At 45.2% G+C, this 23,699-nt stretch overlaps 1 protein-coding gene across 1 annotated transcript; it reads left to right on the top strand.

The window, feature by feature from the left end:
• Positions 1-298: 298 nt before the first annotated feature.
• Positions 299-23,632, top strand: Pigs (phosphatidylinositol glycan anchor biosynthesis class S). Its single transcript, XM_070027296.1, has 12 exons — positions 299-360; positions 625-764; positions 871-982; positions 5,332-5,421; positions 5,888-5,979; positions 11,410-11,617; positions 12,815-12,957; positions 15,112-15,226; positions 18,178-18,323; positions 19,853-19,953; positions 21,494-21,704; positions 22,096-23,632. Exons 1-12 carry the CDS (start codon positions 318-320, stop codon positions 22,369-22,371), a joined length of 1,677 nt encoding a protein of 558 aa, XP_069883397.1. The 5' UTR covers positions 299-317; the 3' UTR covers positions 22,372-23,632.
• Positions 23,633-23,699: the final 67 nt, after the last annotated feature.

Below are 23,699 nucleotides of genomic sequence, written 5' to 3'. Positions count from 1 at the left end.
AGCGACTATATTGAACAGCTGCAGGGTTGGCGCTCTGGGGTTAAGAGTGTGCTTACCGGGGAAGCCCGGGATTATACTGGTGTTCTTAACCGTACTGAGTTTTCCCCACAGTCCCAAGATTCTGCAGCCTTCCAAAACCTCAGCGATGCTCGCAGTAGCCTCCGCCCCCTTGCGTCTTTCTCCCGCGTACAACCAAAAGGTCGCTAGCGTGTGTCCCTCATCGCTGCCGTGGTCCCGCCCTCTCGTAGCGAGGCTTCCTATTGGAGGAGGCTCACGCAGCTCCGCCCCTTGGCAAACCTGAGCAGCCGGAAGCGAGCATGGCGGCCGCCGGGGCCGCGGGGGCCGCGGCTACGGATCTAGGTACCGTGGTCTTCGGGTGGGGTCTGTGGGTCCAGAATTACTAGGGAGCATTGCAAGGGGGTGGGCATTGAGGTGTGTGAGAGGTCCTGCACGACGCGGGTGGGTGGTGTTGGACGGGATGCCTGCAGAATGGGGTCAGGGCCCCTCTGGGCGCGGGCTGAGGGTCAGTGGGGACAGGTTGCCAGGACTCGTCCGGACTCCCCGGCACGGCGCGGGCCGTCAAACCCGATTCCCGCTCTTCACTTCGTACCCTCGGGTCCCCAGAGGTGATCCGGGGCAAACGCGCCGCCCTCTTCTTCGCTGCGGTTGCCATCCCGCTGGGACTGCCGCTGTGGTGGAAGACCACGGAGACGTACCGGGCCCCTCTGCCTTATGCCGAGATCAGTGGGCTGAACGCCCTGCAGGTGAGACCTCGGCGGGGGAGGCCCGAGGACCGCCCACTGGGCTAGGCCGAGACCCTGCTAATTACCCTCCCTCCTCCCCCCCCCCCCCCCGCCCCACTCCCTGCAGCTACGGCTCAAGGTGCCAGTTACTGTGGTGTTTACCCGGGATTCAGTGCCTCTGGACGACCAGGAGAAGCTACCTTTCACGGTTGTGCACGAAAGAGAGATCCCTCTGAAATGTGAGTTCCTGTAGGGCTGGAGAGGAGGGGTCAGAGATGCCTTTCCAGTGTACAGAGGTGATTGCATTGGAGGAGTATCAGCATCCCATAACCTTTCGTTTTTCTTTTCTTTAATACTGGGATGTGAACTCCTATTTGCTAGGTTACTGGTTGGTTATCTTGGATGATAGAGCTGGAGTCTAGAGAATGTTTGTCGTCAGGCAGGCCTCAAACCTCAATCCTCAGATCCCAGCCTCCTGAATAGCCAGGATTGTAGGCAGGCATGAGCCACTTGCTTGACTAAGAAAATTTAATTAATTAATTAATGGATTTGTCGGTCGTGGGGTTTCAACTCAGGACCTGGGCACTGTCCCTGAGCTTTTCTGCTCAAGGCTATGACTCTACCAATTTGAGCCACAGCTTCACTTCCACTTTTCTGGTCATTAATTGGAGATAAGAGTTTCACAACTTTCCTGTCCAGGCTAGCTTTAAACCTAGATCCTCAGATCTCAGCCTCCTGAGTAGCTAGGATTGCAATTGTGAGCCACCAGCACCTGTCTAAGGTTTAGTAATAATTATAAAGATTTAAGAATTCAATAATTTAATTAACTAATTTAATACTTATTATAATAATATTATTATTACTTTTTTCAGTGCTGGGTTTGAAGTCAATGTTTAAATTCAGGCCTTGCTCCAGCTCTGCTCAGAACTGGTTTTCTACCACTTGGGCCACCTTCGTAGTTTAGCTTTTTTTCCTGGTAAATTGGAGATAAAGTCTTAAAGATTCTTCTGCTGGCTTTGAACCTTGATCCTTAGATTTCAGCCTCCTGAGTAACTAGGATTATAAGCATGAGCCACTAGCATTAGTGTAACAATTCTTTTTTTTTTTTTGTGCCAGTTCTGGGGCTTGAACTCAGGGCCTGGACACTGTCCCTGAGCTTTATTGCTCAAGGCTATCACTCTACCACTTGAGCCACAACACCACTTCCAGCTTTTTCTATTTATGTGGTACTGAGGAGTCGAACCCAGGGCTTCATGCCTGCTAGGCAAGCGCTCTACCACTAAGCCATATTTCCAACCCTGTAACAATTCTTTAATTTCACCTAATTCCCGTGTATGTTTAGATTTCCCCAGGTTCTCAAAGGTGTAATTTCATAGCTAGTTTCTTCTAATCAGGCTCAATATATTGCATTTCCTTAAATTGTTTTGTCCTTTTTTTAGTGTGTGTGCCAGTTCTGGGGTTGAATTCAGGGTCTGGGCACTTATTTTGAGCTTTTGGGCTGAAGGCTATCACTTTACCACTTGAGCCACACAGCTCTACTTCCAGCTTGGGTAGAAAAGTTCAGGAGAACCCCTACCCTCAAAAAACCCAGGTAAATATCAGTCTGGAGACATGTCTCAAGTGGTAGAGCACTAGCCAAGCAAGCATGAGACCCTGAGTTCAAACCCTGGTATGAGGGGAAAAAAGGTTACTTTCTAAGTGGATATTGTTGTTACTTACTGTAGCTATTCATTGTCACATATTCTTTTTTTTTTTTTTTTTTAGTTTTTTACTGGGATTAAATGGCAACATAAATTTCACAAATTTTGCAGTTTTGTGAGATAGTTAAAGTCACAAACACGTTTTAACCTTCACAAGGCAAATTGGCATTATCATGGTCTATAATGTTTGTGAATTCTTACACATTTCTTACACATCGGGTGATATGTACATTTCTTTCCTTTTGCTTAGTGTAAACTGTTCCCTCTTTCCCTCTCATTCCCTCCTTCCCATTGCTGCCCTTGAGTTGCTTAGTTTGTTTTGATCAATGTCCAGTGCAGCTGATGGACCCCTCTGTTGTATATTTTCCGATTTCCCTCTGATTCTGTGCCCTCCTCCTAGCTTCCCTTAGATGTCGTCACTTATTCTTTTTTTTTTTTTTTTGGTCCGGTCATGGGGACTGAACTCTGGGCCTGGGCGCTGTCCCTCAGCTTTTTCAGCTCAAGGCTAGCGCTCTACCACCTGAGCCACAGCACCACTTCCGGCTTTTTACTTTTTGCTTATGTGGGGCTGAGGAATCGAACCCAGGGCCTCATGTATGCAAGGCAAGCGCTCTACCACTGAGCCACCTTCCCAGCCCCGTCACTTATTCTTGTAAGGAATCATCTTACTGAACTGTTAGTACTTTTTTTGCCAGTCCTGGGGCTTGAACTCAGAGCCTGGGCACTGTCCCTGAGCTTCTTTTGCTCACGGCCAGCACTCTACCACTTGAGCCACAGTGCCATTGCCAGCTTTTTCTGTTTATGTGGTAATGAGGAATCAAACCCAGGGCTTCATGCATGCTAGGCAAACACTCTACTACTAAGCCACATTCCCAACCCTGTTACTACTTCTTTTTCTTTTTCTTTTTGTTGGTCACAGGGCTTGAACTCTGGGTCTGGGTGCTGTCCCTGCGCTCTTCAGCTCAAGGTGAGCATTCTACCACTTGAGCCACAGAGCCATTTCTGGTTTTCTAGTGGTTTATTGGAGATAAGAGTCTCACAGAGTTTCCTGCCCGGGCTGGGTTTGAACCTTGATCCTCAGAGCACAGCTTTCTGAGTAGCTAGGATTAAGGCGTGAGCTACTGGCACCCTACCCCTATTACTACTTCTAATAATTTTTTTTTTTTTTGGGTCCGGTTGTGGGCCTGAACTCTGGGCCTGGGCACTGTCCCTCAGCTCTTCAGCTCAAGGCTAGTGCTCTATCACTTGAGCCACAGCACCACTTCCAGATTTTTGCTTATGTGGTGCTGAGGAATCCAACCCAGGGCCTCATGCATGCAAAGCAAGCGCTCTACCACTGAGCCACCTTCCCAGCCCTAATTTTTTATTTTTATGGTTCTCTGACTTTTTTTTGAAAATAATTATACTACTTCAAAAGTGGCCGTTTCCCTCTTTCTTTTAAATATTTGTAAGTTTCATTTCTCTTATTACATTGAAGTTTAGAAAGTACAGTGTTGAGCTTGGTACCAGTGGTTCACCTCTGTAAGCCTAGCTACTCAGGAGAATGTGATTTGAGGATCGAGGTTTGAAGCCAGCTGGAGCAGGAAAGTCTATGAGACTCTTACCTCCAATTAACCATCAGAAAACCAGAAGTGGTGCTGTGGGTCAAGTGGTAGAGTGCTAGCTTTGAGCAAAAAGAAGCTCAGAGTCAGCACTTACACCCTGAGGTTCAAGCCAGGACTGGTGAAAAAAGAGAAAGAACAATGCTGAATAATGAGAAATAGAGGAGATTGCAGTAATTTTTTTTTTTTTACTGACTTCAATGAAATTGTTCTTAGTGTTTTGGTATTAAATGGGTCTTTACTAAGTGTGTATTTTTTGTCATTAAATGTGTCTTTTTATTAAAGAATATTTATTAAATTATTTTGGGCTATCAATTGGAATGACCTTTTTTTTTTAATAAATTCTTTTTTTTTTTTTAATAAATTCTTTTTTTTGTTGTTTTTTTTTTGGGTCCGGTCGTGGGGCCTGAACTCTGGGTCTGGGCGCTGTCCCTCAGCTCTTCAGCTCAGGGCTAGCCACCACTTGAGTTACAGCACCACTTCCGGCTTTTTTCTTTTTGCTTATGTGGTGCTGAGGAATTGAAGCCAGGGCCTCAGGCATGCAAGGCAAGCACTCTACCACTGAGCCACCTTCCCAGCCCCGGAATGACCTTTTTTTTTCCTTTCACATACTGATATAATGAATCTTTTTTTTTTTGTCTGTCATGGGGCCTGAACTCTGGGCCTGGGCCTGGGCCTGGGTGCTGTCCCTCAGCTCTTCAGCTAGCTCTTCAGCTAGCGCTGTACTACTTGAGCCATAGTGCTGATTTTTCTGCTTATGTGTTGCTGAGAAATCGAACCCAGGACCTCATGCATACAAGGCAAGCACTGTACCACTGAGCCACCTTCCCAGCCCCAATATAATGAATCTTTAATTAATTAATTAATTAATTAATTTTGCCAGTCCTGGGGCTTGAACTCAGGGCCTAGGTGCTTTCCCTGAGCCTCTCTGTGCTCAAGGCTAGCGTTCTACCACTTGAGCACAGCACCACTTCTGGCTTTTTCTGTTTATATGGTACTGAGGAATCGAACCCAGGTCTTCATGCATGCTAGTCAAGCCCTCTACCACTAAGCCACATTCCCAGCCCATAATGAATATTTTAATAGACTCTCCAGAGGGAGTATAGGCAGAAGTGAGAACCAGGTTGTCTTGTGTTTATCATCCTTGCAGAAATTATTAGAGTTGACTGTGGCTGCTTGGTGCTAGGTCTTTGTAAACAACCAGTTTTCCATCCTCAGTTTTCTGGCTGGAAATGTGACTGACATCTAATGCTTGATCTTCTCATTATACTGTTTCTTTCTCTTTAGACAAAATGAAAATCAAATGCCGTTTCCAGAAGGCCTATCGGAGAGCTTTGGACTATGAGGAGGAAGCACTATCATTGAGCAGTGTGCATGGTACTAGAAGCAGTGGTCACACCAATTCAGAAGATGCTTGCTTTTTTCCTTCTGATATTAAGTATAGAATTTCCATGATGTGGGCTGGGAAGGTGGGTCAATGGTAGAGTGCTTGCCTTGCATGCATGAGGCCCTCGGTTCCATTCCTCAGCACCACATAAGCAGAAAAAGCCGGAAGGCAGTGTGGCTCAAGTGGTAGAGCCCTAGCTGAAGAGCTGAGGGACATCATGCAGGCCCAGAGTTCAAGCCCCATGACCGACAAAAAAAAAAAAAAAGAATTTCCATGATATGTTTGTCTTAGCTTGCAAAGTCTTTCTGAGGCGCCTTAAAGTTTTACCTTGGGCTCCTGAGGGCTTGAGAGCAGACCTCTGACTTACCTGGCATTTGACTGTGAATGGAGGAGTGGCCCAAGTACTCTCAGGGGTGTAGGGGAATGGAATGGTATATCACCTTCTCTTGTCTACAGAGGCAAAAGCCATGTTAGCTGAGCCTCAGGAGCAAGCAGAGGGTTCCCTGACTGTGTATGTGATCTCTGAAAACTCTTCACTCCTTCCCCAGGTAAGTAAGCAGAGCAGCTCAGGACCTCCTTTTTATAGCAGTGTTGTCTCTGTCTCCTATCTGCTACAGAAAACTCCACATCTCTCTTTGTGTTTGTGTGTGCCAGTCCTGCAGCTTGAACTTAGGGCCTAGGCATTGTCCCTGAGCTTTTTAAAATTTTTTATTTTTTCTTAAGTTTTTTTTATTGTGATTAAGTGATTACATAAATTTCGCAAATTTCACAGTATTGTGAGGTAGTGATACTTAGTTAAAGTCACAAGCACATTCTAACCTTCATGGGGCAAATTGTCTTTATCGTGGTCTATAAGGTTTGTGAATTCTATGAGCTTTGATGAGCTTTGACGATACAGTTATTTCTTTTTTTTTTTTTTTTTGGTCCAGAAGTGGGGCCTCAGCTCTGGGCCTGGGCGCTGTCCCTCAGCTCTTCAGCTCAAGGCTACCACTTGAGCCATAGCACCACTTCCGGCTTTTTTATTTTCTGCTTATGTGGTGCTGAGGAATCGAACCCAGGGCCTCATGCATGCAAGGCAAGCACTCTACCACTGAGCCACCTTCCCAGCCCCGGTATAGTTATTTCTAACACATTGGGTGATATGTACATTTCTTTCCTTTTGCTTAGTGTCAGCTGTTCCCTCTATCCCTCTCATTCCCTCCCTCCCATCGCTTCCATTGAGTTGCTTAGTTCGTTTTGATCAATGTCCAGTGCAGCTGATGGGCCCCTCTGTTGTATTTTTTCCCCTGTTTCCCTCTGTTTCTATGTCTTCCTCCTAGTTTCCCTCTGATGTGCACATATATACCATATATATGGTTAGCAGCATGGGATCATTTAGTAATGCCAGATGAGTGGAGGTCCTGTGTTTCTCCAGTTTTGTTTACTTTGTTGCATCTCCTTATGTTTTGGATTTAACATCCACATATCAGGGAGACCATGTGCCGTTTGTCTCTTTACTCTTGGCTTACCTCACTCAACATGATTTTTTCTAGTTCCATCCATTTCCCTGCAAAAGCCATTATTTTGTCCTTTCTAATGGCTGAATAATATTCCATTGTACATAGGTATCACAGTCTTTGGATCCATCCATCTGTAGTGGGACATCTGGGTTGTTGCCATATCCTGGCTATTGTAAACAGTGCTGCAATGAACATGGAGGTGTGCATGTGTCCTTGTATCCTGGTTCCTGTTTTTCAGGATAGATGCCTAGGAGTGGTATCACTGGGTCATAGAGGAGATCTATATTTAGCTTTCTGAGTACCCTCCAGACTGCTTTCCAAAGTGGTTGTATTAGTGTACATTCCCTCTAGCAGTGTAAAAGGGTTCCTCTTTCTCCGCATCCCCTCCAGCATTTCTGTTGGCTGAATTTAGGATGCGGGCCATTCTGACTGGGGTAAGGTGATATCGCAGGGTTGTTTTTGTTTGCATTTCCTTTACAACCAGGGATGGTGAACATTTCCCCATGTGTTTCTTTGCCATTTGTATCTCTTCTTCTGAAAAGTCTCTCTTTAGTTCCCTTGCCCATTTAGTAATCGATTTGTTAGGTTTAGGAGGGATTAGTTTCTTGAGTTCCCTGTATATACTGGATATTATTCCCTTGTCTGATATATTGCTGGTAAATATTTTTTTCCAATTAGTTGGCTGTTTTTCTAGTTTGGATGCTATGTCTTTAGCTGTGCAGAAACTTTTTATTTTAAGGAAGTCCCACTTGTCGAATCTCTCTCCAATTTGTTGTGACCCTGTGTCCCTGAGCTTTTTTGCTCAAGGCTAGCACTCTACCATTTGAGCCACAGCTCAATTTCCTTCCTGCCCAGGCAAGTTTCAAACCATGATCCTCAGATCTCAGCCTCCTGAGTTACTAGATTACAGGTGTGAGCATAGGTTCCCGGCTCCACATATTTTAAAAAAGAATGTTAGTAAAAGTTTATTTATTGACATTGGTTTGGGTCTTACTAAGTCCAAGACTTAGCTGGGTGCTGGTGGCTCATGCCTGTAATCCTCAGGAGGCTGAGATCTGAAGATCATGGTTCAAAGCCAACCTTGGAAGGAAAGGCCGTGAGACTCTTTATCTGCAATTAACCACCAGAACACTTGGAAGTGGTGCTGTGGCTCAAGTGGTAGAGCACTCACCTGGAGCTGAAGAGCTGAGGGACAGCGCCCAAGCCCAGATTTCAAGCCCTATGATTGACAAAAAAAAAAAAAAATCCAAGACTTATGTGTGGTGAAAGTACCAGTGACCATGTAAAGTAGTGGGAAAAAAAATTAGTAATATTTATAAGAATAACTAAGCTGGGCGTGGTGGCCCTCACCTGTAATCCTTGCACTTGGCTGAGGCAGAAGGTTCAGAAGTTTGAGGCCAGCCTGGACTGCCCAGTGATACCTTGTGACAAACCACCCTTCCACTTGATCATTACCTCCTCATTTCCTCCCCACACCTCCTCCCAAAAGAAGCTGATTTAAATAAGTTGTGATGAGAATACAGTTGATACATTGACCTTTTCATATTAGGAGCAGATTGCTGGGTGGGAGCTAGGCCATCTACCATTTCTCTTTTTAATTTATAATTAAATATTTATTTATTTTTTATCATTATTATTAGGGCCAATACAGGGGCTTGAACTCAAGGTCTCATGCTCTTATTCAGCTTTTTTGCTCAGAGCTGGTGATCTACTACTTGAACCACTCCTCGGTTGCATTTATTTTGCCGGTTAATTGGAGATGGAATCTGACAGACTATTCAGCCTAGGCTGTCTTTGAAGTGTGATCCTAAGATCTCCAACGTCTGAATACCAAGGATCATAAGCATAAGCCATTGGTATCCAATAAAATATTTAAATTTTATTTTAAAAAAATGAAAGAATCTGAGTCTGGTGGTTTATTCCTATAATACTACCTAGTTGGGAGTCCAGGCTGAGGAGGATCACAGTTTGTGGTCAGCCTAGCAAAAAGTTAGCAAGACACTACCTCTGTGGTTTTTTTTGGGAGGGGGGTAGAAGGGGGAGTGCTAGTCTTGACGCTTGAACTCAGGCCCTGAGTGCTGTCCCTGAGCTTTGTTGGTCAAGATTAGCATTCTGCTACTTGAGACACAGCTCCACTTCTGGTTTTTTGGTGGTTCATTGGAGATAAGAGTCTCAGGACTTTCCTACCCTTGCTGGCTTTGATCATCATTGCCTTTTTTTTTTTTGTTTTTGTTTTGGTGGTTGTGGGACTTGAACTCGGCCTGGGTGCTGTTCTTGAGCTCTTCAGCTCAAGGTTAGCGCTCTACCACTTGAGCCGCAGTGCCACTTCCCGTTTTCTAGTACTTTATTGAAGATAAGAGTCTCACAGACTTTCCTGCCCAGGCTGGCTTTGAACCATGATCCTCAGATCTCAGCCTTCTTAGTAGCTAGTATTACAGGGATGACCACTGGGGCCTGGCTAAGATACCATCTTAACCAATAAGCCTGATGTAGTAGTAATCCCAGCTAACCTAGAAGTCCAAGTCTAGCCCTAGGCAAAAATTGTGAGACCCTGCCTGAAAACTAACTAGGGGGTAACTCAAGTAATAGTGTGCTTGCTACTGCTGAGGGAAAAAAAAATGAAAGAGAATTTTAGTGAATATCTATGTATCCAACCCCATTTTGCAAACTCTAATGTAATAATATATCTGGAACCTGTGATCAACATGATTATACCCTACTCTGTTTAGTACCAGGTGACTGTGTTCTGTCCTTTTCTTTTTTTTTTTGGTCGGTCATGGGATTTGAACTCTGGGCTTGGGCACTGTCCCTGCCCTCTCTAGCTCAAGGCAAGTGCTCTACCACTTGAGCCACAGCGCCACTTCTCGTTTTCTGGTGGTTTACTGGAGATAAGAGTCTCATGGAGTGGGGCTGGGAAGGTGGCTCAGTGGTAGAGTGTTTGCCTTGCATGCATGAGGCCCTGGGTTCCATTCCTCAGCACCACATAAGCAAAAAGAAAAAAGCCAGAAGTGGCACTGTGGCTCAAGTGGTAGAGCGCTAGCCTTGAGCTGAAGAGCTGAGGGATAGCACCTAGGCCCAGAGTTCAGGCCCCATAAACCCCCTCCCCCCCAAAAAAAAAAAAAAAGAGTCTCATGGAGTTTCCTGCCAGGGCTGGCTTTGAACCATGATCCTCATATCTCAGTCTCCTGAGTAGCTAGGATTATAGGTGTGAGCCACTGACACCTGCTTTGTCCTTTTCTTTAGAGTTCAATCACATGTCTTTGAATAATGTATTTAGTTTAGTTTTTTTTTTTTTTTTTTTTGGTCAGTCATGGAGCCTGAACTCTGGGCCTGGGCACTGTCCCTCAGCTCTTCAGCTCAAGGCTAGGGCTCTACCACTGAGCCACAGTTCCACTTTTGTTTTTTTCTGCTTATGTGGTGCTAAGGAATTGAACCCAGAACCTCATACATGCAAGGCAAGCACTCTATCACTTCCAGCCCCTGTATTTAGTTTTGAACTTATATAACTACATAATATATATGTATTGCAGGACATCTATATTTTTCAGCAACTTTAATTTTGCTCAAGAGTTATCTTTGAGAGAATCATCTGTGCTGATATGTATAGTTGGATCTCTGTTTCATTGTATGAACATAATTTATCTGTTCTATTTCTGATGGGAATTTAGATTACTTAGCTTTTCACTATTTGATTTAATGCTGCTGTGAACGTTCTTGTTCTTGCCTCTTCACCATGAGTTACTTTCATAATGTAAATTTATGTAAATTATGTAAATAATTCTGCTTTTCTTGCTCAGCATGTCTTCTGTTGGTTTCCAATTTACCATTTTTACCCCCCTAAAATTTAAATGCTGGTTAGACCTGGTCTTTCCCAGTGTCTACTGGGAAAGAAAGGACAATAGAAATATATGAAAGCACTCATATAAGGTTCCAGCTCAGAAATGCTGAGTTAAAGCCGGGCGCTGGTGGCTCACGCCTGTAATCCTAGCTACTCAGGAGGCTGAGATCTGAGGATCGAGGTTCAAAGCCAGCCCGGGCAGGAGAGACTGTGAGACTCCTATCTCCAATAAACCACCAGAAAACCGGAAGTGGCGCTGTAGCTCAAGTGGTAGAGCACTCGCCTTGAGCTGAAGAGCTGAGGGACAGCGCCCAGGCCCAGAGTTCAAGCCCCACGACCGACAAAAAAAAAAAAGAAATGCTGAGTTAATAGCTCACCATGGATCTAGAGAGTGGGATAAGCCTTTGGTTAATATCAAAAGGCAAAATTTTCAAATATAGATGTCAGATTGAGGCATAGTATTGCATCCTATAATCTCAGCACTTGGGAGATTGAGAAAAGATGATGGCAAATTTAAGGCCTTCCTGGGCTATAGTGTGACCCTATCGCAACAGAAGTAATCAAAACAGAGAGAACCTAGAGTGCTTTTCTGCTTTTTTTCACTGAGTCATGGGATTCTGTCCCTTGCTCACTCCTCACAGGACATGATGAGCTACATTGGGCCTGAGAGGACAGCAGTTGTACGGGGGATAATGCACCACGAGGCTTTTAACATCATTGGCCGTCGCGTGATCCAAGTAGCCCAGGCCATGTCTTTGACTGAGGATGTGCTTGCTGCTGCTCTAGCTGACCATCTTCCAGAGAACAAGTGGAGCTCTGATAACAGGCGGCCTCTCAAGTCCAGCTTGGGTAGGACACTGGGCTTGGCTGTAAAAAGGAAAAGGAAATGGGTTATGTGGAGCAAGAAGGAACATGCAAAGTGCTTACTACTTTCTTCTCTGATCTCAGCTTTTTCTTTTCCCCTCCCTCCCTCCCTTCCTCCCTTCTCCCTCCTTCCCTCCCTTCCTTTCTTCCTTCCTATCTTCGTAAGTCCAACACTCTGCCACTTGAGCTATAAATCCACTTCCAGGTTTTTGGTGGTTAGTTGCAGATGAGAGTCTCATGGACTTTCCCGCCCAGACTAGCTTTGAACCACAATCCTCAGATCTCAGTTTCCTGAGTATGGAGGTACAGGCATAAGCCATGGGTGCCTGGCTCAACCTTTTCTTTTTCTTTTTCTTTTTTGTGCTAGTCCTAAGGCTTGAACTTAAGGCCTGGGCACTGTCTCTGAGTGTTTTGTTGTTGTTGTTTTTTTTTCCAGTCATGGGGCTTGAACTCTGGACCTGGGGGCTGTCCCTGAGCTCTTCAGCTCAAGGCTAATACTCTACCACTTGAGCCACAGTGCCACTTCCAGTTTTCTGGTGGTTAATTGGAGATAAGAGTCTCACGAATTTGGGGGCTGGGAAGGTGGCTCAGTGGTAGAGCGCTTGCCTTGCATGCCTGAGGCTCTGGGTTCGATTCCCCAGCACCACATAAGCAAAAAGAAAAAAGCCGGAAGTGGCACTATGGCTCAAGTGGAAGAGCGCTAGCCTTGAGCTGAAATGCTGAAGGACAGCGCCCAGGCCCAGAGTTCAGGCCCCACGACCGGACCCCCAAAAAAAAAATTAAAGAGTCTCACGAACTTTCCTGCCTGGACTGGCTTTGAACCTTGATCCTCAGATCTCAGTCTCCTGAGTAGCTAGGATTATAGGCATGAGCCACCGGCGCCTGCTCCTTCCAGCTTTTTGTTGGCGAATTGGAGATGAGAGTTTCAGAGACTCTTGCCCTGGCTGGCTTGAACTGTGACTCTTAGATCTCAACTTCCTAAGTAGGATTACAGGTGTGAGCCACCAGTGCCTGGCTTCAACTTTTTCTTAAAAACACTTAGTTTTTTCATCCCATGTTTATCTTCCCTTTGGTTCTATGATAGTAACCCAATCCTATTCCAGAGGAGAAACAAGTTCATTTTAGGAGGGGTAGAGGCTGTCCCTCTTCCTTGATCCATAAAGCTGACTTCTGTTTCTCTAGGGTATGAGATCACCTTCAGTTTACTCAATCCAGACCCCAAATCCCATGATGTCCACTGGGACATAGAGGGGGCTGTCCAGCGCTATGTGCAGCCCTTCCTGAATGCCCTCAGTGCGGTTGGCAACTTCTCTGTGGACTCCCAGGTGAGATTTTTAGGAAACTTCTCGACGTTTCTACATACTTAGTGTTAACATAGACCTCTCTTCTACCATCCCTTAGAGCTTGATGATTTGGTAGTACAGGTGTATGCATAAAGGCAGGTACTGACAGAGGCTGACATGGGAAGATGTGTGTGCATATTTGTGTCTGTCCATCTGTCACTGTGGGCTGGTTCTGGTGTCTTTACTTTCCCTTGATGTCCAGCTCAAGGAGTTCTGTCAATGCCTGTTAACATAGCAACTTTGTTATGGCTCCCTTTAGAACTTACTTAGAAGTTGTGCCTAGAAGTTAATGCCATCAGTCATCCTAAAGGAATTTATTTAAAAACAAAAGATGGACCAAAAGAACGAACCTCCTGTATCATTACTACATGTGAGTCTGGTAATGATAAAGATGTAAGAATGTAGCTTTCTACCTCTACTTTGGCCAAGGTATATCACTGTGACCAGGTAGGGAAAACACAGGAGAAATTTAGCAAGTCTTGGTAGGGGGAGTGGTTACTTCTGAATAACTGGCTTGATGTGGTTTTGTAGCCAATGACTTTCATGACTGTTTGCCTCTTTGTTAGGAAACCTGGTAAAAATGGATGTTTTTCAAGCATGTAAAGCATTTAATTATTTTATTTCATATTCCTGTTTCTCTTAGCTCTGATTTTAAGAAAGTTTTTATTTGTTTATTTATTTATGTGCTTATGTATTTATTTATTGGTGTCAGTCCTGGAGCCTGAATTCAGAGTCTGGGCACTGTCCTTGAGTTGTTTGTTTGTTTTTTCCTCAAGGCTAGTGTTTTATCACAGAGCCACAGCTCTGCTTCTGGCTTTTTTTGGTGGTTAATTAGAGATAAAATTCTTACAGAACTGCATGATGGTGGTTCACACCTGTCCTTGGTTGTGTCTTTTTTTTTTTTTTTTTGCATCTTCTCCTTTTTATTAGCATACATTAGTAGTACAAAGGAGGATTCATAGTGAGACATTTCTACACATGTAAACCATGTATCCCCATCAACCTCACCCCCCTCTGAGATCACTCTCCTCTATCTCACTTTTCTTCTTAAACAATTTTAATAAATCTTATTGTTCTCTTTTCATAATGCAAATAAACTACATAGGCAATATTCATCCTTATTCAACATCTTCATTAGTGCTCCCTACCCCCAGTAGGGTCCCTCTCCATCAGAGTCTGTTTTACTTGCTGATATTCGTGAGTGCGTGCGTGCGTGCGTGCGTGCGTGCGTGCGTGCGTGCGTGCGTGCGTGCGTGTGTGTGTGTGTTCCTGGGGTTTGAACTCAGGGACCTGGGCACTGTACCTGACCTTTTGTTCTCAAGGCTAGTGTCCTATCACTTGAATCACTTGAGCTATTGTTCAATTTCCAGCTTTTTTGGAGATAAGAGTCTCATGGAATTTCCTGCCCAGGCTGACTTTGAACCTCCATTCTCAGATCTCAGCCTCCTGAGTATCTAAGGATTATGACATGAGCCATAATCTGGTACCTGGTACCAGACTGTTACCTGATTGGTATCTGACTTTTTTTTTAAAGTGTTTGTTAATTAAGGAGATTCATTAAGGTGTTTTTAGATATTCTGTATTGTTTTACTCAGAATAATCTCTGCTTTCCCGCCCTTCAGCTCAAGGCGAGTGCTCTACCACTTGAGCCACAGCACCACTTCAGGTTTTTGAGTGGTTTATTGGAGATAAGAGTCTCATGGAGCCCAGCACCGGTGGCTCACGCCTGTAATCCTAGCTACTCAGGAGGCTAAGATCTGAGGATCGCGGTTCAAAGCCAGTCTGGTCGTGAGGCTCTTATCTCCAATAAAGTGCTAGAAAACCAGAAGTGGTGCTATGGCTCAAGCGGTAGAGCGCTTGCCTTGAGCTGAAGAACACAAGGGCAGCACCCAAGCCCAGAGTTCAAGCCCCACGACCGACAAAAAGAAAAAAAAAAAAGAGTCTCACGGAGTTTCCTGCCTGGGCTGGCTTTGAACTGCCATCCTCAGATCTCAGCCTCCTGAGTAGCTAGGATTACAGGCTTGAGCCACCAGTGCCCGGCTGCTTATATATTCTTAAGGTACCCCAAATCTTTTTAGGGAGAAAATAGATTGAAAATCAATATTAAAAGTCACATCTTCTCTTTTTGCTCCACAGATCCTTTACTATGCGGTGTTGGGGGTAAACCCTCGCTTTGACCCAGCCTCATCCAGCTACTACTTGGGCATAAATAGCCTCCCCCATGTGATTAACCCTGTAGAGTCCCGTCTGGGTGAGCTCCTGATGACAAATATCTGTTTTCCAGGCCAGGGAGACTCAGGAAGGCACAGCTCGGGATTGAAGGAGTTTTGTTTATTGTGATGCTTCTCAGTCTAGGTCCATATGAGGGGAGTAGAGAAATTTAGGCTCCTTTTTTTTTTTTTTTCTTTGTCTGTACATGATCATCCTGGGGCTTGAGCTCAGGGCCTGGGCACTGTGCCTGATCTTTTGTGCTCAAGGCTAATGCTCTACCACTTGAGCCATAGCTCTACTTCTGGCTTTTTGGTGGTTAATTGGAGATGAGTCTCATGGACTGTCCTGCATGGTTTGGCTTTGAATCTGTCCTCAGATCTTAGCCTCCTGAGTAGCTAGGATTACCGGTGTGAGCTACTGGCGCCTGGCTAAGCTCCTTTTTTGTAACGTTCTGATGACATCTCCATGTTCACACCTGTCTTATTAAAAAATCATCCAAGCATTTCTTAGTGAATGACTAGGCTAGGTCTTCTTTAAAAGCTTTTTAGGAAAGATACAGCCACATGTAAGAAAGGCAGTTGAAGCACATGAAGGTAGAATTTGAATGGATGGTTCTGCTGATTGAGGTGGAAGAACTCAAAGCTATGATTTATGATCTTTCAATTTTGAGGGTGGACTCTAGGAAGAGTGGTCATGGCCAGTAACTATAATTCAAGTAAACCAATCTAAATTTGAGTACATCACAGTTAGTGATGTACTCAGGCACTGGAGGGTCCAGTGTGGATCAGGTGTGATGGGAGGAGTAGCTTTGGTGGGTGAGGCATCAGCAAACTCCTCTATTCTTTTTTTTTTTTTTTTTTTTGCATTACTGGGGCTTGAACTCAGGGCCTTTCACTCACTCAGCTATCACTTTACCAATTGAGTTTGGTCTCTAGCCCTGCTTTTTGCTGTTTTTTTTTTTTTTTTTTTTTGAGAAAGAATCTCATGATGTTGGCCAAAGTCTTGAGCTGTCTTTCACTCATGACTCAGCCTCCTGAGTTGGTAAGATTATAGTTGTGAGCCACCAGTAGTTAGCCTCTATTCATTCTTTTTCTTTTTCTTTTGGTGCTGGGATTTTAACTCAGGGCTTCTCATTTGTAGGCACTCTACTGCATGAGCCACAAATCTAGCCTTTTTTTTTTTTTTTTGGGTCCGGTTGTGGGGCCTGAACTCTGGGCCTGAGCGCTGTCCCTTAGCTCTTCAGCTCAAGGCTAGCGCTCTACCACTTGAGCCACAGCGCCACTTCCAGCTTTTTTCCTTTTTGCTTATGTGGTGCTGAGGAATCGAACCCCGTGCCTCAGGCATGCAAGGCAAGCACTCTACCACTGAGCCACCTTCCCAGCCCCAAATCTAGCCTTTTTGTGCCATTCCTGGGTCCTAAACTGAAGGGCCTGGGTGCTGTCCTGAGCTTTTTTGCTCAAGGCTAGCACTCTACCACTTTCACCTTTTTGGTAGTTAATTGGAGCTAAGAGTCTCACAGACTTTCCTGCCTGGGCTGGTTTTAAACTGTGATCCTCAGATCTCAGCCTCCTGAGTAGCTAGGATTACAGGTGTGAGCCATTGGCATAGGCTTTCCATTCATTTGACAAACAACAGCTGAGGGTTTGCTTTGTAACAATGCTGAATACAAAGACCCAAAGACAATTTGGGCAAAGGGAACTATACACTTAGATGTGGAAGTGTAAGGACATAGACATTTAGGGAGCTCAGTGCAGTTTCCTGTGGCTAGAGTATGAGTGAGTGACCAAAGATTAGGTTGGCAAGGCAGAAAGACACTAGATCTTAAGGATTATATAGGCTAAGTGTAGTGGCTCACACCTGTAATTCCAGCTACTTGGGAGAATTGCAGTTCAAGACCAGCCCAGGCAAAAGTTAGTGAGATCCACTCCCTATCTCAATAATTCAGGCACAGTAGGCATGTATGGTTATATTTATGTGGGTAGTTACAGCCAGGCTGTAGGTAGGAGGATTGTGATCCAGGCAGGCCTGGGAAAAACTGCAAGACCTGAAATTGAAAGCAGAAAAGGGCTAGAGTATGGCTCCATGAGTAGAGCACCTGCCTAGCAAGCATGAGGCCCTAAGTTCAGAACCACAATAACAACAACAACCACAAAATCATGTTAAAGAGTTTGCACTTTGGGCTGGGAATGTGGCTTAGTGGTAGAGTGCTTGCCTTGCATGCCTGAGGCCCTGGGTTTGATTCCTCAGCACCACATAAGCAAAAAGAAAAAAGCCGGAAGTGGTGCTGTGGCTCAAGTGGTACAGCGCTAGCCTTGAGCTGAAGAGCTGAGGGACAGCGCCCAGGCCCAGAGTTCAGGCCCCACGACCGGACCCAAAAAAAAAAAAAAAAAAAGAGTTTGCACTTTGGGCTAGGAATGTGGCTTAGTGGTAGATTGCTTGCCTCGCATGCATGAAACCCTGGGTTCAATTCCTCAGTACACATACACAGAAAAAGCTGGAAATGGTGCTGTGGCTCAAGTGGTAGAGTGCTAGGCTTGAACAAAAGAGGCTCAAGGATAGTGCCCAGGTCCTGAGTTCAAGCCCCTGCACTGGCAAAAAAAAAAAACAAAACAAAACAAAAAAACTTTAACATGATATTAAGTTATTGAAGGAGGAGGAAATTGACCTGAAGGCACATTTGCACTTGTGCATAAAACTAGTGATTATAAGGGAGTGCCTTGTGGCAGTGGCTGAAGGAACTGTCTTAGCCTGCTAAGGAGGGACTTTTCAACAGGAGAAGACTCCAGGGGTGCTCTAGAGCTAAGTTCTGGGCTCCATCTATGTAGCATATCTTGGGAGAAATTCAGAGGTCTTTAACTAGAAGATATCCTAGTAATGATCAATAGGAGAAGCTGAGTCCCAGCATGGGTGGACAGTAGATTAGAGACCTAGAGCTAAGATTGAGTTCTAACATACTTTGATATCCTAACTTTGCTTCTCTTTGTACCACAGGATCCAGTGCTGCCTCCTTGTATCCTGTGCTCAACTTCCTACTCTATGTGCCTGAGCTGGTCCACTCCCCGCTATACATTCAGAACAAAAATGGGGTTCCAATGCCTACCAACGCCTTCCACAGTCCCCGCTGGGGTGGCATTATGGTAATAGTCATACTTAGCAGGTCTGGAAGCTGAGTTTCAAGGATAGACATATTTCCCTGAAACTATTCCTACAGCTTTTCTCCTGAGTTGGGAAGGGGCAGGTATTCTCTATGGTCCAGCCTAGGACCTGGGGTCAGGCCCTAACAGGGTGAGAGTGTGTTCTGTGCCCCTCCTCTTCTAACCCTTATCTTCTTTTCTTTAGTGTTTTTGGTGTTGACTTTTGGGGGGGGTGTGCCTGTACTGGGGCTTGAACTCAGAGCCTGGGTGCTATCCTTTAGCTTTTTCACTCAAGGCTGGCACTCTACCACTTGAACCAGAGCTCTACTTGTGATTTTTTTAGTGTTAATTGGAGATAAAAGTCTCATAGATTTTCCTGCCTAGGCTGGCTTTGAATTTCAATCCTCAGATTTCAGCCTCCTGACTAGCTAGGATTACAGGCATGAGCCATTGGTGCCCAACTTGTGTTGTGACCCTTTTATGCTTACCAGTTTGCATTTAGGCCAGCCCATAACACCATCTTAGTTCCATGGAAGTCTTGAAAGGTTAGGAACTCTCTGTCCCCTGTTAGACCAAAGCTTTTCATAGTGTGGGAACTATGTAATAGTTTGTTTGTTTATTTACTTATTGTGAGCCATGGGGCTTGAACTCTGGGCCTGGGTGCTGTCCCTTAGCTCTTCAGCTCGAGGCTAGCACTGTGCCTCTTGAGCCATGGTGCCTCTTCCGGCTTTTTTCTTTTTGCTTATATGGTGCTGAGGAATCGAACCCAGGGCCTCTGGCATGCAAGGCATGCGCTCTACCACTGAGCCACCTTCCCAGCCTCTAGTATTATTTTTTTTTAAAGCCTTTTTTATTTGTTTTGTTTTATTGGTCCTGGAGCTTAAACTCAGGGCCAGGGCTCTGACCCTGAGCCTCTCTGTGCTCAAGGCTAGCGCTTTACTGCTTGAGCCATTGCACCACTTCCAGCTTTTTCTGTTTATGTGGTACTGAGGAATCAAATCCAGGGCTCCATGCATGTTAGGCAAGTACTCTACCACCAAGCCACATTCTCAGCCCAACCTTTTTATTTCCACAGAATTTTAAAAGCTTAATTGAGGTAATTTACTGAAAGCACCTCATAGTAGGTACTTAAGAAAAGATTAGCAGCCAAATGCTGCTTGTTAATGCCTGTAATCCTAGCTACTCAGGAGGCTGAGATCTAAGGATCGTAGCTCAAAGCCAGCTAAGGCAGGAAAGTCTGTGAGACTCTTTTCTCTAATTAACTACCAAAAAGCTAGAAATGGAGGGCTCACAGTGGTAGAGCACTAGACTTGAGCATAAAAGCTTAGGGACAGTGTCCCGGCCCTGAGTTCAAGTCTCAGGACTGGCACCAAAAAAACCCCCAAACCAGTTATCTAGCAATGCTGTTGGTTTGTTGCTTCTAAGACCAGAAGACAACTTCCTTTTCTCTCATTATCTTCAGCATGCTAAGGGTAGAGCAGTGCATGGTCTGGTGTGATAGTGTGGCAAACTGCATTTTCCCCTCTTTTCAGGTATATAATGTTGACCCCCAAACCTATAATGCCTCTGAGCTGCCAGTGAGAGTGGAGGTGGACATGGTGCAAGTGATGGAAGTGTTCCTGGCTCAGTTGCGGTGAGGCCTTGGGTGATCCACGTGGGGATGGCTATGGAAAGTGTGGCTATAGTCTCTGCTCTCAAAAGTAAAAGAGAATGAAATCTCACTTGGGGGGAGAGAGCCCCAGACAAGCCAAAAAAAGGTTCCCAAAGATGGCTTCGAAGGAAAAGCAGCTAACAAAATCTTGTTTTCAGAAAAATAGACTTCCTGGAAGTGAGGTATCCAGGTGTGATTAGGACACTTCAGAAAACAGCTGAAACTGAGGGCTGAAAGCTCACAACTGTCATCCTATTCAGAAGGCTGAGATCTGAGGATGCTGGTTTGAAGCCAGCATAGGCAGAAAAGTCTGTGAGACTCTTGTGTGTATGTATGTGAATGAGCTTATCCTGGAGGAGCTTGATCTCAGGCCTGGGTACTGTCCCTGAGCTATTACTTTTATTTTTGGGGGTGCTTAAGGCTAGTGGTCTACCACTTGAGCTGCAGCTCCATTTCCTGCATTTTGGTGGTTAATTGGAGATAAGAGTCTCAGACTTTACTGCCTGGGCTGGCTTTAAACCATGATCCTCAGATCTTAGCCTCCTGACTAGCTAGAATTACAGGCGTGAGCCACCAGTAGCCAGCTAGGAGACTCTCCTCTACAGTTTACCACCAAAAAAAGAGTCAAAAGTGGAGGTATGGCTTAAGCAGTAGAAGAGCACCATTCTTGAATAGAAAAAAAAACTAAGGGACAGTGCCCAAATGTCAAGTTCAATCTCTAGTACCAGCCCCAAGAAAACAAAACAAAACATAAAAACAAAACCCAAAACCCAAAGCAGCTGTTGACTTCTGCTAACTGACTGGTTGAGTGTGGCTGCCTGAAGCTCTGTGATGAGGATTCTAAGACCGTGTCTGGATCATCAGGATAGAGTATTGTGATGATTATCAATGTCTGTCATGGGTGCAGCCTTAGACAAGCACAGCACACATACCTTTTCAAAGGTGGTCCTGGATCATCCTTTAAGTCCTTTTGACCCCATGTATCTAAAGAGAGGCTGGAGAGAAAAGGGATTGAACTAAGTTGGTATTATCAGAAATATTTTAGCCATAGATGCTTTTTCAAGCAAGGCCTTGGAATTCTTTTTTTGTTGTTGTTGTTGGGTCCGGTCGTGGGGCCTGAACTGTGGGCCTGGGTGCTGTCCCTCAGCTCTTCAGCTCAAGGCTAGCGCTCTACCACTTGAGCCACAGCGCCACTTCCGGCTTTTTTCTTTTTGCTTATATGGTGCTGAGGAATCGAACCCTGGGCCTCAGGCATGCAAGGCAAACGCTCTACCGCTGAGCCACCTTCCCAGCCCCCAAGGCCTTGGAATTCTAACGTAGGAGCAAGTAAAAACAGTAACACTGGTTGAAATGTGGTTTGGGGTTTCTGGATTACTAGGGTTGCTGCTTATCTACCATGAGTCTATGGTTTTGGTAAGACTGAAAATCATTAGCTTAGAGTAGATTTTTCTAGGAATCTTAAGCCATTGTCTCCCATATTCTGGTCACAGCAACTTTTGCTCTCCCTCGGCTGTTCCTACAGGCTGCTCTTTGGGATTGCTCAGCCCAAGGTGCCTCCAAAATGTCTTCTTTCAAAGTTTAAGAGTGAAGGACTAATGACCTGGGAGCTAGACCGGCTGCTCTGGGCTCGGTCAGTGGAGAATCTGGCCACAGCCACCACCACCCTCACCTCCTTGGCTCAGCTTCTGGGCAAGATCAGCAACATTGTCATCAAGGATGATGTGGCGTCTGAGGTGAGTGGGTAGAGGGTGGATGGATTCAGTGGCCTAGAATTAAAGTGGTCGGAGAGGACCAGGGTGAGTATAGGCGTGCTGTCCTTAATTGCTTCGGCCTTCCTTAAGGTGTACTTACTGAGTTCCCCAGCAAGGGTCTACATGAGAGGGAATGAAGTTCCTTAAGGTGTACTTACTGAGTTCCCCAGCAAGGGTCTACACGAGAGGGAATGAAGGTGCTAAGCTGACCCTCAGAAAGTGAACCACAGCCCTTATTAGACCCATTGACTTCCATATATCCTGGGTGGACTCCAGGCAATCCCCCTGCTAGATTGAAGGCATAGTAAAGTACAGTGCCCTCCCCACTGATGTATTAGATATATTAATGATCCCCTTCCCCTCCCTTTCCTAGGTGTATAAGGCTGTGGCTGCAGTCCAGAAGGCAGCAGAGGAGTTGGCCTCTGGGCACTTGTCATCTGCCTTTGTCGCCAGCCAAGAAGCAGTGACATCCTCTGAACGTGCCTTTTTTGATCCTTCACTCCTCCACCTCCTCTATTTTCCTGATGACCAGAAATTTGCCATCTACATCCCACTCTTCTTACCTATGGCTGTGCCCATCCTCCTGTCACTGGTCAAGATATTCCTGGAGACCCGGAAGTCCTGGAAAAAGCCTGAGAAGATAGACTGAGAGGGAAGCATCTTAGTAGAAAGCCTTCCTTTCTGGCCAGTGTGGGAGGTGGTGGGTTGAGAAGCATCTCAGTGAAGCCTGATGGGGATGACTTGTCTCCAGTCTCCTCTGTTGGTTCTCTGACAACACTCCAAGATGAGCTCATCCTTCTTCCCTTTCCTCAGGTTCTGGTCCTCTACTATCACTTCCAGAAGTCTCAGAAGACATCTAAGAGCTGGGTGCTGGTGGCTCATGCCTATAATCTAACTACTTAGGAAGCTGAGCTCTGAGGATTATGGTTCAAAGCCAGCCAGAGCATGAGTCTGTGAGACTCTTATCTCCAATTAACCACCAAAAAGGCCAGAAAGGGAGTTGTGGCCCAAGAGGTAGAGTGTTAAGTCTTAAGCAAAAAAACTCAGGACAGTGCCCTGGCCTATGAGTTCAAGCCCCAGGACTGGTACCAAAACAAAACAAAAAGTTATCTTGTTCTCCATATCTGACTTGAACTTGCAGGCTCCTGGGAATCTCCCTCTGGAGTAGTGGAGTAGTGGTAGTCTCTCTTAGCATAGTTCACTTTTTTTTTGGGGGGGTGGTGTCTTCAACTAAAGTCCTGCTTCTGTCTTTAGCTTTTTCACTCAAGGCTAGTGTTTGTACCACTTGAACCATAGCTTCACTTCTTTTTGCAGATTAATTGGAGAGAAGAGACTTGCTGGTTTGTCTGTTCAAGCTGATTTCAAACCTCCATTCTCAGGTCTCAGCCTCTTGAGTAGCTAGGATTACAGGTGTGAGCAACTGCCCATCTAGCATAGTATACTCTTGCCACCAAGACAGCATTAGAGGAAAGCCCTCGGTTAGATTGGAATCCCATTCCTCTAACCTCTAGGAAAGGAAACCTCCTCTAACATTCTCCCTTACTCTCTTCCCTTCTGGCCGGCTTTACCTGTCAGTTATAGCCTGAGTCTAGGAGGCAACAGCTCAGGAGCTGGTGCTGTGTATGGCAGAGATTACCTTTACCCTGCAGAGAGGCAGTGTGATACCAAGGGGAAAGTTCCTGACTTGGAATTTAACAGTCCTGAATTCAAACCCTTGCTTTTGCACTGGGGAGTATTGGATAAGCCACTTACTGTCTCTGAGCCTTAGCTTTTCATTTGTTCATTGCACTGATGATGCCTCCTTCATAAGGTGGTTGTGAGGATTAAATGTGATAACCATGTGAAGTGTCTAGCATGCTCGGCCCTTTATATGTATATTGGGTTTTTAATAAACATTGGTTGAATATGAATTGAAGTGATATGCAGTAAGCGCATAACTTTTCATTCATTCATGTGTAAGTAATAACTGGTATCTGT

The sequence above is a fragment of the Dipodomys merriami genome, unplaced genomic scaffold (assembly GCF_024711535.1).
Source record: "Dipodomys merriami isolate MVZ:Mamm:240054 unplaced genomic scaffold, mDipMer1.0.p SCAF_19, whole genome shotgun sequence".
Taxonomy (NCBI): domain Eukaryota; kingdom Metazoa; phylum Chordata; class Mammalia; order Rodentia; family Heteromyidae; genus Dipodomys; species Dipodomys merriami.
This window is presented reverse-complemented; position numbering and strand designations above follow the sequence as displayed.

Bases quoted from the DNA above. Each gene is read 5' to 3' on its own strand.
- Pigs (XM_070027296.1), top strand. From the start codon at position 318: ATGGCGGCCGCCGGGGCCGCGGGGGCCGCGGCTACGGATCTAG. The intron at 19,954-21,493 runs GTGAGGCCTTGG...CTGTTCCTACAG, and splicing joins GTGTTCCTGGCTCAGTTGCG to GCTGCTCTTTGGGATTGCTC. The intron at 21,705-22,095 runs GTGAGTGGGTAG...TCCCTTTCCTAG, and splicing joins AGGATGATGTGGCGTCTGAG to GTGTATAAGGCTGTGGCTGC.